This window comes from Penicillium cinerascens (assembly GCF_028974065.1).
Source record: "Penicillium cinerascens strain IBT 15544 chromosome Unknown contig_5_segment0_segment0, whole genome shotgun sequence".
Taxonomy (NCBI): Eukaryota; Fungi; Ascomycota; class Eurotiomycetes; order Eurotiales; family Aspergillaceae; genus Penicillium; species Penicillium cinerascens.
Genome location: NW_026695294.1, coordinates 1,237,966 through 1,249,170, shown reverse-complemented (window position 1 = coordinate 1,249,170; position 11,205 = coordinate 1,237,966). Strand labels below are relative to the sequence as shown.

General features: G+C 53.4%; 4 protein-coding genes across 4 annotated transcripts; 1 reads left to right on the top strand and 3 right to left on the bottom strand.

The window, feature by feature from the left end:
• Positions 1–548: 548 nt before the first annotated feature.
• On the bottom strand, positions 549–2,098 carry N7498_004920 (GSK family serine/threonine-protein kinase; the record flags this gene model as incomplete). Its single annotated transcript, XM_058451982.1, has 7 exons — positions 549–682; positions 745–949; positions 1,013–1,206; positions 1,260–1,608; positions 1,671–1,754; positions 1,814–1,986; positions 2,053–2,098. 7 exons carry the CDS (start codon positions 2,096–2,098, stop codon positions 549–551), a joined length of 1,185 nt encoding a protein of 394 aa, XP_058308520.1.
• A 4,042-nt stretch (positions 2,099–6,140) lies between these two features.
• tom40 (TOM complex pore protein TOM40) lies at positions 6,141–7,781 on the bottom strand. The gene is made up of 3 exons (XM_058451981.1): positions 7,161–7,781; positions 6,432–7,079; positions 6,141–6,357 (listed from the first exon to the last, which is right to left on the bottom strand). The coding sequence occupies exons 1-3, from the start codon at positions 7,470–7,472 to the stop codon at positions 6,250–6,252; spliced, it is 1,068 nt and encodes a 355-aa protein (XP_058308519.1). The 5' UTR covers positions 7,473–7,781; the 3' UTR covers positions 6,141–6,249.
• Positions 7,782–8,171: 390 nt separating this feature from the next.
• On the top strand, positions 8,172–10,475 carry N7498_004918 (bifunctional fructose-2,6-bisphosphate 2-phosphatase/6-phosphofructo-2-kinase; the record flags this gene model as incomplete). Its single annotated transcript, XM_058451980.1, has 11 exons — positions 8,172–8,185; positions 8,346–8,534; positions 8,600–8,635; positions 8,700–8,797; positions 8,849–9,018; positions 9,074–9,154; positions 9,216–9,323; positions 9,372–9,491; positions 9,549–9,923; positions 9,980–10,156; positions 10,221–10,475. The coding sequence occupies 11 exons, from the start codon at positions 8,172–8,174 to the stop codon at positions 10,473–10,475; spliced, it is 1,623 nt and encodes a 540-aa protein (XP_058308518.1).
• A 104-nt stretch (positions 10,476–10,579) lies between these two features.
• On the bottom strand, positions 10,580–11,027 carry N7498_004917 (ubiquitin-related modifier 1; the record flags this gene model as incomplete). Its single annotated transcript, XM_058451979.1, has 3 exons — positions 10,580–10,697; positions 10,748–10,912; positions 10,975–11,027. 3 exons carry the CDS (start codon positions 11,025–11,027, stop codon positions 10,580–10,582), a joined length of 336 nt encoding a protein of 111 aa, XP_058308517.1.
• Positions 11,028–11,205: the final 178 nt, after the last annotated feature.

The following is an 11,205-nucleotide window of genomic DNA, read 5'->3' as shown; positions in this document are numbered from 1 at the left end:
TGCAGGTCGAAGGAAGTCAACGACAGGGAGAACCGCGTGGCTCCAGACCCCTCGAAGATGGAAAGGAAAGCCTCTCGGACGGTGATGCATTTCAGATGTCCCGAGTCGAGATCGGCTTGCTCTGCAGGTTTCTCCCCCTCGACCGATGAAGCCATGCAGTCTTCAGTCCCGGAAAAGGCAGACTTGCACAGAAAGGGTATCACTTTTTCCTCCCAAGAGTTGTCGCAGACACCTCAAAATAATAAACTCCAGGCTATGACCTCCCACCGTTGCGTGACAATCATCAGCCTCTCCCCACTCGAATCCGGTTCTCCGTGAGAAAGAATGTTGACCACGTTTGCCCATTCTTCCCCCCTTATAGCCCCGATGCAGTTCCGCCAATGCCCCGCTGGTTCAAAAAGGCATAACACAGCAGAGCCCGTGCTCCCATTCAGAGCCCACTCTTAACACCAAAACATCCTCGGGGTCGGTAGGTCATCGAATTCTCAGCACCGTGCGGAACGCACTACGAACAGACAATGTTCCTCGCTGAGGCGGCAGTCGTCCGCTCAATCGAGGTGAGCCATCATCTCCTCCTTGGAGAGGGGCTTGAAGTTGTTGATATCGAGACCCTGGGCCTCGAGAGCCGGGCGAGCGTGAGGGGGAACCAGCTGGTCGTTCAGTTGAGGAGCGATCGAAAGTTCTAGAGAGAGGGGGTCAGGTCAGCATTCAGAATACGGCGAGAATTCGCCCGCATTGACTTACCATGCCGCGAGAAGTCGAAGAGCTGGGGCATATCCTTGGAGGGGTTGTTGTGATGACGAGAGTCGGGTAACCGGGTGTTGGGATCCCGAAGTTCATCGAAGAATGGGTGGCACATAGCCTCGATCGCCGACAACCGCTGAGTAGGGGTGTACTCCAGAAGGGCAGAGATGAGATCAATGGCCTCCGGGGGAGCCTTGCGGAAGACCTGGTCGGGTATTAGCATGAGAGGCACCGGCGATTTCGTGGGGCGGCCAGAGAGGATACAAACCTTGTTGAAGGGATGCGGCTTGATCTGAGGGAACTTGTGCTCCATGTAATTGGGGTTCATCGTGCGAATCTGCTCCCGAGTCGGGGTGCCAAGCACCTTGATGATCTCCACCAGCTGGTCAATGCCGGATTCACCAGGGAAGAGGGGTTGCCCCAGCATCAGCTCGGCCATCACGCAACCGGTCGACCACACATCTAGCATCGGGTTAGTCCGTTGATTCGGACAGGTTTCAGGGAGAGGAACGTACCGATCTTTGTTGTGTAGTTGGTGGCACCGAAGATCAACTCCGGGGCCCGGTAGTAGCGGGAGCAAATGTAGGAGACATTAGGTTCATTTTCGATGAGAATCTTGGCGGAGCCGAAATCGCAAAGCTTCAAGATGCCGGTATTGGGGTCCAGGAGAAGATTCTGAGGCTTGATGTCGCGGTGGCAGATGCCTTGTGAGTGGATGTAGGCGAGCGACCGGAACAACTGGTAGATGTAGAGCTTGACCTCCAGCATGGGCATCGTCGTCTTCAACTTGTTGAAATAGCGAGATGCGCGATACACGGTTTCCGGGACGTACTCGAGTACCAGGTTGAGGTACACTTCATCTTTCTGCAAGTCACGAGGACGGAGTCAGTCGGGGAGGTACGCAGCGGGAACTCGTTACACCTTACCCTGTCGCCGTTGGAGTAGTAGAAGGCCTTCAGCTCGACGATGTTGGGATGGCGCACGATCCGCATGATCTGAAGCTCACGGTTCTACGGGGAGACGAGGTAGGTTAGTATCACCACTTGCCGGTGAAGCCGCCTCTTCTCACCTTGAAACGCTTGTCCTGGAGGACTCTCTTGATGGCGGCGTCCTCGCCGCTGGGGGCCATCTTGGTCTGAAACACCACGCCGAAGGACCCATTGCCAACTATCTTGCACTGGGTGTACGAGATCTCCTTGTGCTCGCCGGTCAGGCCATCTTGGACCTTTTCACGGATGACCTCTGCGCGGGAGGGGTAGGGTTAGTGGGACACGACAATTGGCGGACGGAGAGGGGGGGGTTTCTTACCACCCATGCGCAAACTCGGGAACAGCCCCGGCCGACTCTGTGACATGGTGGGAGGGAGGGAGTTGATACTAAAGGTGTAAAGAGAGAGAATCCGTTTTGGGCAGAGGGTAGTCGATAAATGCGGTGGAGTAGCTTCGGATCGGAGGAGGGGAGGGGAGGGGAGGGGGGAGGGCGGAAGGTCCGATGGGGCGAGTTCAGAAGAAACGGCAGAAGTGCCAAGAATGCTCCAGGAAGGAAGGTCGAGAGTACGGAGGTAGTAGGGGAAGGGAAAGGGAAGAAAGTGGGCGAATAGAGCAAAGGAAAGTAGTGAACCAATAAGGAGGAAATCAAAGGCGGGCAAGGTTCAGTAAAGTAAGTAAAACTGGGCGGGTTGGTTCTCAGGGCGAGCCGGAGGTGACGTTGATGGGAACCAGGAAACCTCCCCTTTGCGGGTGTCTTACGGGGGAAACGGGGGAAATGGAAATATGGGTATGGGATGTCGTGTGGAAAGGCACGCGAAAAAAAAAGAGAGGGGCGGGAAAAAAGGCAACCCGACTCCCAATGGGAAACGATGGGAAATCAAATCATGAAAATGCCATGCAGCTTTATAGAGACCATCTTCTTTTTCAGTCCTGGATCTGATCTCTCGATTTCCCTTGTCCCCCGTCTTTCTTCTATTTCCCCCTCCTCCCCCCCCTCCCTCTCCTCAAAACCCTCATTCAATTCCAAGGTTCTTTTTTGCCTCTCGAAACAGCCGTGACGAGTGGATAACGAATACGGTACGGTTACTTTACGGGCGGAGTGTGATATCATCGGACCGGGATTGGCGTATTCACCAATACATGCCAGCGGTGTACGGAATCTCCGCGACGAACGGGGCCGGGTACGTTCAGAAAATATATCTATATCTAAATATATCAATATCAATATACGCGGGATACCAGCAGCCAGACCGAAAGCGAAGGAGATAGAGATAGATCGAGACTCTGGTTTCTTCCGCGAGTCCCGTCAACGTCGGGTGACCAACCGTGATTTTTCCCAGGAACCGCAGTCATTGGTTCCCTCGTGATCCCCTCGTGACCACGATGTCATCGAGTCCAGCTGACTTGGGAAGCTTGGGCCACCGCGTGCTCCGTGGCCTTCCATGCCTTTTTATGGTTTCTATCCGGCTCCCAGCTCCCAGCTCCCAGCTCCCAGCTCCCAGCTCCCAGCTCTCTCCTAGCTCCCTCTTGTCAAGGTCAGTGTATTGACTCCAGGCCATGCGAGATACCGGCTCGTCGATCCCAGGTGCAAGGTTTCCCTTGGCATGTGCAGCCAGGGTCAAGTCTTTTCTCAGCCCCCCAGCTCCGAGCGATTGGGATTCCAGCCGTGGTCCCGTGCTGCATCCGGGATTCTTGACGTCCACTCGAGATCTAGCCCCCCCAGATCGCAGTGGGCACAAAAGTGGAACGAGGCTTGACCTTCGTTCTTATTTTTTGCTTTTTCCGTTCAAAGGGGCTCGGGAATGTGGTTCCTGACGCTTTGCCCCTGATCGTGGTCATTTCTCACAGATCGCAGCTTTCGAGAGAAAGATCGGCCAATGAGGCTAAACTCGGGCCGGACGTTGAGGTCGGTCTGCGAGCTCTGTTCTTTTCCTCGGCCTCGACTTGAGGGTTGGAAGCTGGGAGCTGGGAGCTGCGGCCTGATGCACCTGGCTGAAAAGGTCGACGTTGAGAAGCTACGAAGCTATCGACGGCCAAGGGCTGCACGGCGGGCCTTGTATGACGGCGTAAATACATCCGACCTGCTCGCCGTTTCCCCAAGATACGCCGTATCGTGACCGCCTCTCCGACTCGATGATTATTCTTAGTTACCTACTGTACCTTAGCGCCCCTCCTCTCCGAGGGTTGTGCGCAAACTGTACCACAGCCGTAGATCGACATCACCAGACCGGACTCGCCACACGTCTGTCATGCGGACAGCCCCCCAACGCTGTCATCCCAATTCTTAGTGACGTGATTCTCGACCAGAATCTGGCAGGTCCGGGTCTTCGGGCCCGAGATTCTGCCTTGGATTCTATGTAATCTCCTCCTCCTGGTTCACGGGTGGACTCTTCCCACTGTACATGCCTCGCTTAGACCCACGACCGTTCCTGACAGTGAGGTCGACTATGCATCCTGCACGATCATGTAAAATTAAGGGGAATGCCCGAGTAGAAAGCAAGGCACGACATTCCATGTCCCTTCGATGTCAGACACGTGGGTTTGATATCTCATAACCTCGCCGTTCCCCACGGAGGTCGAACCGCGAGATAATTTCCCCTTCTCGTGTTGGCGAGGAATGCACGGAAATATGCGAAACATGAGAAACATGCGAAACATGAATCCCGCGCGGCTCATTGGCTGCGTGCCCGAGGTTGGGAGCCGAATTGTTTCATTCTCCATTGACCGTTGTGCCTCCCATTGAGTCGGAACGGGCGATCTGCCATCTCAATGACGATCCAAATCATACCTGCTCCGATATGCAGCCCAAGCATATTACCGATTGGCATGTTGGGCATTTGTTTCTTAGACGTGGAGCCCGGCCCAACCCTCCCGTCACGCTTTCCCTTCCCCCCCCCCCTTGGTTGCAGTATAAACAATGAATAATGAAGACCTGAGATACCGTAGCCGTCTCCCATTTTTGACCTCTTTTTTTCTTCTTTTCTTTTTTTTTTCGGCAGAGGGATTTACCCGACCCAGGAGAGGTCCCGACTGGTACTACACGACCGTGCCGGTCGGGGAGCGGTAGTGAGCCCTAATATTCGGGACGGTAGACAAATGAGATTCGAACTGAAACCACACAATTTCCAACCCAAAAATTGCCGACTTGAAACCAGCCCAACGGGCTTCAGATACGGGTGGACACTACCCACATTCAATTTCGAGGAAACGAGAATTACCGCGTAGACGACGAAGAATCGGCGACGATTGGACGTGGCTCCGAGGGGGGAGGGTCTCGGGCCCCCGCCCTCAAACTGTAAATGTTGAGACCTGCTCCAAGCTCCCGTTCATTATTCGGTCCCCGCAGCACATCGCATTTGATGCCAATGCAGGTCGACGGAATTGGGTCAATGGATGATGTCAGGCGTGGGAGAGTCACGGCGTGCGGTGCCAGCCGCCCTTTTGTGGCTCACCTTTTACCCCAACGGTACGGAGTATAGCGATAAATTGTTGACATGTTGACCCGTTGACCCGTTGACCCGTTGACCTGTTGATCTGACCGCGGTAAATGTTGACGGGCTATGTAATACTGTAGTATTATAGTAGTGTACCCTTTGTACACAGTTCAGCCCCGGTGGACCCGTAAGGCACTGGACGGTATTCACCGACCAACTTGGACGAAGGGTTGGTTGGGTGGGGGCGAAGTTGGAACGGTTTGCTTCCCATGCGATATAGAGGCTACATGAGGCCATGCCCACATCTGCACTCCAGAGTATTCTGACGCTTCGTTGGCGGGCGCGGTTCTCCAGCAGCCCACTCGAGGCCCACCGTGTACCTCTTTTCGGTTGCCTCGCGCGCCGATTAAATACCGGCCTCCGCCTGGGGGTAATGGGGTCAGGTGATTCTGCAGCCTTCGATGGGGAAATAAGTACGGATGGAAACGGTTGCAGATCGAGGTGCTAGATTAGATCGCGTACATCTGATATGATATTTACGTTGTCTACGAGAGGCCGGAAAAGATATCCGCTCACCCATCCCGCGTACCCAATATCCTTACAAAGTACAAATGCGATCAAGGTCAAAGTCTGTTTTACATTGGTCCGTCTATGATGCGAAAACATAACCAGAGCTCCCCTGACAAACCCTCGCCATATCCGGACCACACACATGGCCATGAAAGGAAAACCAGTTTGGAAGATAAACAAAACGCAGGATCACGGACCGAATATAGCCGGAGATGCGCGCATCGTGTGGAGGTGGAGGTGGTGATCAAAGGAAACGGAGTGTGAATCTATACAGGAAAAATATTGGAATCTCCATGGCGCCAAACAACTGCCGCCTGCACCAGCAACCCGTTTTCGAATGGATAAACCGAGAGGGAAGTGAAGGGAAGGGAAGTGAAGTGAAATGCCACGTCGTTCCAATCATTGAGGAGCGAAGAACTACTAAAACAGAGGTGTTGAAAGGTGATTAGCTCGAGAGATGGGGGTCATATGCATCGGACTCGAGATGTTGGACTCGCGACGGGGCCAGGAGCTTAGAAAGGAGGAGGGACCATGCTGGCAGGGTCGGCCTTCTCCTGCTGCTCCATCAACTCCTCACCGGCGATCTCAAGGGAGACGGCAAGGCCGACCTTGGCGGTTTGCTGTACAACGATCACGAGTCAGTATCAGATTACACGAGACATCACCGGATAACATAAAGGGGGCTTTATCATACCTTAGCCTGGTCAATCTCACCAGCGAAAGTCAGAGAGATGGGCATGGCGATGCGCTTCTCGAGAAGGCAGCTGACCTTGCCGGCGCTGTCGACCTGGGCGCGGAAGGTGGAGGCGCGGAAGTCGTACTTGGCACCGATAGCGGTGGTGCCATCGCGGCTGGGGCCACCCATCATCATGGCGGCGGCGTTGGGAGCAAATTGGAGGTTCATGTCGACACCGGCCTCGACGCGCTCGGACAGCTTGCGCCAGTAGGTGGCAGCAAAGGTGCCCTGGGCCTGCAGCTGGGCGGTACCGATCCAGTCGTCTCCTTTGTACTTGGCGCAGTAGGACAGAGCAGTTTCGGGACGAGCGTTCAGGCCCTGGCGTTGCCAGATGGCCTCGAAACCGAGAGCGAGGCTGGGAGTGATGGACTGGAGGTAGCTACCGACAAAGATACCGGTCAGACCGCCCTCGAGGCAGGAGGGGTTGAAGGCCTTCAGGGAAGCAGAGAAATCATCGCCAGTGTAGTCATTGTCGAGCTGGAGCAGGCCCTGAGTGGCCCCAGGCATAATCTGAGCGTTGGCCTTGGTGACCAGAGCCTGGGTCCAGCGGTGGTTGTAGACGGCAGAGAGGGTGCCATCGCTTCCGAAGTTACCTTGCATGAAGACCTATTGCAAAGCGGAATCTCAGTAAGCAATTGAATCCGATGAGAGAAACAAGATCGATTCGAAAGAACTGTGAAGGCTTACCTTGGGGCTTCCGTACATGGCGGAGAAGGCGTACGGGGGCAGGTTGCCGGACGAGCCCATGGAGAACGCATGCGACACACGGAAGAGAGGGGTCATGCCGAAGACCTTGGTCAGGTCTGCGCGAAGACCGCTGAACATGAAGTTGGACAGCAGAACCTCCTTCTGCACCTCTCTCGCGATGTTATCCACGGTGCCCGGGTTGGGCAGGTTGAGCAACGCCCTCCGCTCGGAGAACGAGGTGTATGCATCCTTGATCGCCGCGGCGGCGGGATTTTCCGTGAGGAAGGAAAAGGATGATGTGAGATCGGACATTTTGGATGTTTTGGATTCGAATTATCGAAGGTGCAAGGTGTCGTCACGCGATGCCGGCCAACAGGTTCGTCGCGGAAAAAGGACAATGGAGAAGGGAAAGTAAGGGTGAGACCAGCCCGGGGGAATCTGGGACGAATAAGCGTCGCAGACCGTGTCAAATTGCAAGAAGGGCTGTATATGATCCGCTCGGGGAGTCGGGGGTTGATTTGAAGGAAGCGGAGCTGGAAGGCTTTCCAGTGAAAAAGTCGCTCGGCGTCTTTGGTGTTTCCCGTCCGCCGGGATGTTAGGTAAGCAGACCCGGAGCTTCTCGGACGCGTTTGAGTGTAGGTGAAGTCAACCCGAACTGAACGACTTGTTTGAGAAGGGAGTAATTGGTTCAAATTGAAACTACTGCCGAGTTTGTTCAGAAGAAACCAAAGTGATCGAATACTTCATACGTGTGTGCATTTCCTTATTTACTGGAAGGATCCACCTTGAGGCACCCGTCTCGATATCTATTCACCGTTATCGCCTATACCGCCTCCAGTGCTTCGCTGCTTTCGTCTCCCTCCAACTTCCCTTTCCACCTAGGACTTCGCCCGTCGGCGGGATCTTCTTTCTGTTGTCGTGCTAGACCTGGGATGACAGTATAGCTCTCGTTTTGAACTATTCCGAGGATCGATCTCTTTCGTCATTGCTGTCCCACCATCCCCCGCGACCATGGACACCTTACTGTAAGCCGGCTCCCCCAACTCCTTGCCGGGTCACCAAAGTCACATATCTGGCTTTATACCTGGAGATGGTCCAATCCAATTACACCCTCATGATCTGTCGCCCGGAAGCAACGGCTTGAAGAGCTGTCCCGCCCCTGGACTTGGAACTGACGTCAATCAGAACCGCAGAGATCGTGGCCAACTCGCCGCAATTTCGGCGCAAGTCTTCCATTTTTGTCGATGCTATTCACGACCTGCCGGAAAAGGCCGATCTAGCGCCGGCTCAGCTGTACAGCACGGAATCTGGCCGCCTTTTTCACTCGGGACGAATCGTGATTATCACCGTGGGGTTGCCTGCAAGAGGCAAAACGTATGTCTATCTTGACCACGAGAGTCTTTTGCATTTCCCATACTAATATAAGTCATACAAAATAGACATATTTCTGTAGCCTTAGCCCGGTACCTTCGATGGTATGTCATACGTTTCACCCACACGAATGCCGTGCCATGAACCCAATGCTAACAAGCGAGGTAGGCTTGGAGTCAAGACCAGGATTTTCCATCTGGGTGATTACCGGCGTGCTACTATTCCCTTTGGTGAGGACATGCCCGATGATTACTTTTACGTGAACGGTAAGTGCACTGCCACGGCGTCCGGATTGGCGGTGCTGATAGATTATCAAGCAACCGCATCATCTGTCCTACTCCGCCAAAAGATTGTGAGAAAGTGCCGTGAGGATATTTATCATTTCTTGAATCATGAAAAGGGCCAGATTGCGATCTACGACGCTGTGAACCCCTTGGCCTCGGGGCGGCGTTCTCTTGCGAAGGAATTTGCGAAGCATGACATCGAGGTATATTGGGATTTTCATGTCACATCCTTCAGGAAGCTAATGCAAGCAATCCCAGACTCTCTTCATCGAATCCTGGTGCGATGATGAACGCATCATCGAAGAGAACGTTCGCAGGGTCAAGATCTCGTCCCCCGATGTAAGGGCAACGAATGCTCTATGCTTGTCTTGAGTGCCATGAGAAGCTGACATTGTCATAGTATGTCTCATGGAAGCCAGAAGATGCGGTCCAACATTACTTAACGCGCATCTCCTCCCGCATTCCCCAGTTCCAAACTATGGACGAAAAGGACTTAAACTACATCAAGGTATGCACCCTTGGCGGCCTTATCTAGTCTCATATACTCACTGTGTAGATGATCAACGCGGGCGAGCGACTTATTGTCAATAACCGAAGCTTTGGCTACCTCTCTAACCGCATCGTGTTCTACCTTCTGAACCTTCATATCAAATCAAGACGAACCTACTTTGTGCGGGTAAGGATACTTTGTTCTCTGCACCGCGAGAACCTAGTGAACTGACCAGCCATCCAGGCCGGTGTTTCACTGGAGGCCGATTCCTACAAAGCTGATGCGTCTCTGTCTGAGCAAGGGGAAGATTACGCCAAAAAGATGACCGAGCGACTGCTGGCCCATCGAGAATCAGAGAAACAGGCTATGATTGACCGAGGCGAGACAGGCTACGAACTGCGATCACTTAAGGTCTGGACTTCGACGAGACGTCGAACGGTTGAAACTGCCAAATACCTCTACGAAAAAGGATACAAGGTTCGACAGCGGTCTCAGATGAGCCAACTCAACCCCGGCGTTTGTGAGAAGATGTCGGAGCGCCGGATTAGAGCCGAGTGGCCCGACGAGGTTGCAAAGCATGAGCTTGACCCTTACCACCACCGGTATCCCCGGGCAGAGGTAATGGATCTCTTGTGACGGGGGCTGAAACCCATTACTAACTAAGTTCTTGATAGTCCTATCACGATCTCGCTGTTCGCCTCGAACCAATTATCCTGGAATTGGAAAGAGAGCAGACCGACCTGCTCATTATTGCCCACGAAAGTGTCCTGAGGGTCTTGTATGGCTACCTGATGGCTTGTAACGCCGCCGATATTCCGTTCTTGCAATTTCCTCGGGATGAGATCATTGAGGTATGATACTTGTGGTGCAATCTGCATAGATTCGGGATTAATAGGCTAATTGATATTTGTCCAGATAATCCCTGAGAGCTACCAGAATGAGGCCTCGCGTATTCACATCCCCGGTCTCCCAGAAGAGATCATCCCCGACTCGCCTGAGGACTTGAAGATTCCTGTGCCCCCAAGTGGAGGGGTCTCCCCGATGCAAGGGCTAGGCAGCCCTCTTGAAGGCCCCGCGACGCCTCGGAGTGGATTCCGGACTCCAAGCGGGGTTCGGACCCCTCGCGAGCCCGAGAGGATCTCACAGCAACACGTCGAAGACGTTGTCTAGAACGTGCTTTCTCTTCGGTTTGCCGATAGTTACCGGCACCCGCGTGCTTAACGACATCGAAATATTTCTCCATAGCTTTGACAATAGATAGGCCAATCAATCGACTAGCCTCCGTGCAGCGTCGAGACAAAGACAATATTATCTCCTTGTTGAAGTTCGTACTTCTCCTCGCCTTCAAGTTCCCAATCGGCGTCGTTGATCAGCACAAGAATACCTGGTCGGCTTTCCAAGTTGTCAGCTTTTGTTTGATCCAGACATTGTAGTCCACGTACACATTATCCTCCATGATAAACATTTCCTGCCGCTGGTCTTTCATCACATTGTCGACCAGATACCGGACCAGGTATGCGATATTTGGTTGGCTCCCATCGTCCATTTGAGCTGGTAACGTGATATTGTGCTTGCGCTCGTTGGAAAATAATAATTCAAGGCCGCCGCTACAAGAAAGAACAAGTTAGGACTCTGACTGAACAATCTCGGGACATAGAGGTGACGATACGTGAACTCTACCGTGATGGAGAGGGCGGCTCCCCCATTTGCAGACTTGGTCATAATTCGAAGGGTCTGGTAGGAAGACGTTCAATAAAAGGGCTTTGTCTGCTTGTCTTTTCCGCAGGAGTTTTGTCGGGGTGAAGGTTCAAGTTAAGATTGAAGGCGGAGGGGTGTGCGCTACAGAAGTCGGTAGTAGGCTTATCTCAAAACTGACTTCCCGTACATTAAATTTCACCGC

What these genes read in the sequence shown, in the direction of transcription:
- tom40 (XM_058451981.1), bottom strand. Translation starts at nt 7,472, where the DNA reads ATGTCCGATCTCACATCATCCTTTTCCTTCCTCACGGAAAATCCCGCC. An exon ending in CCATGTACGGAAGCCCCAAG is followed by an intron (nt 7,080 to 7,160) that starts GTAAGCCTTCAC and finishes GCTTTGCAATAG; the next exon opens with GTCTTCATGCAAGGTAACTT. An exon ending in GTGAGATTGACCAGGCTAAG is followed by an intron (nt 6,358 to 6,431) that starts GTATGATAAAGC and finishes ATCGTTGTACAG; the next exon opens with CAAACCGCCAAGGTCGGCCT.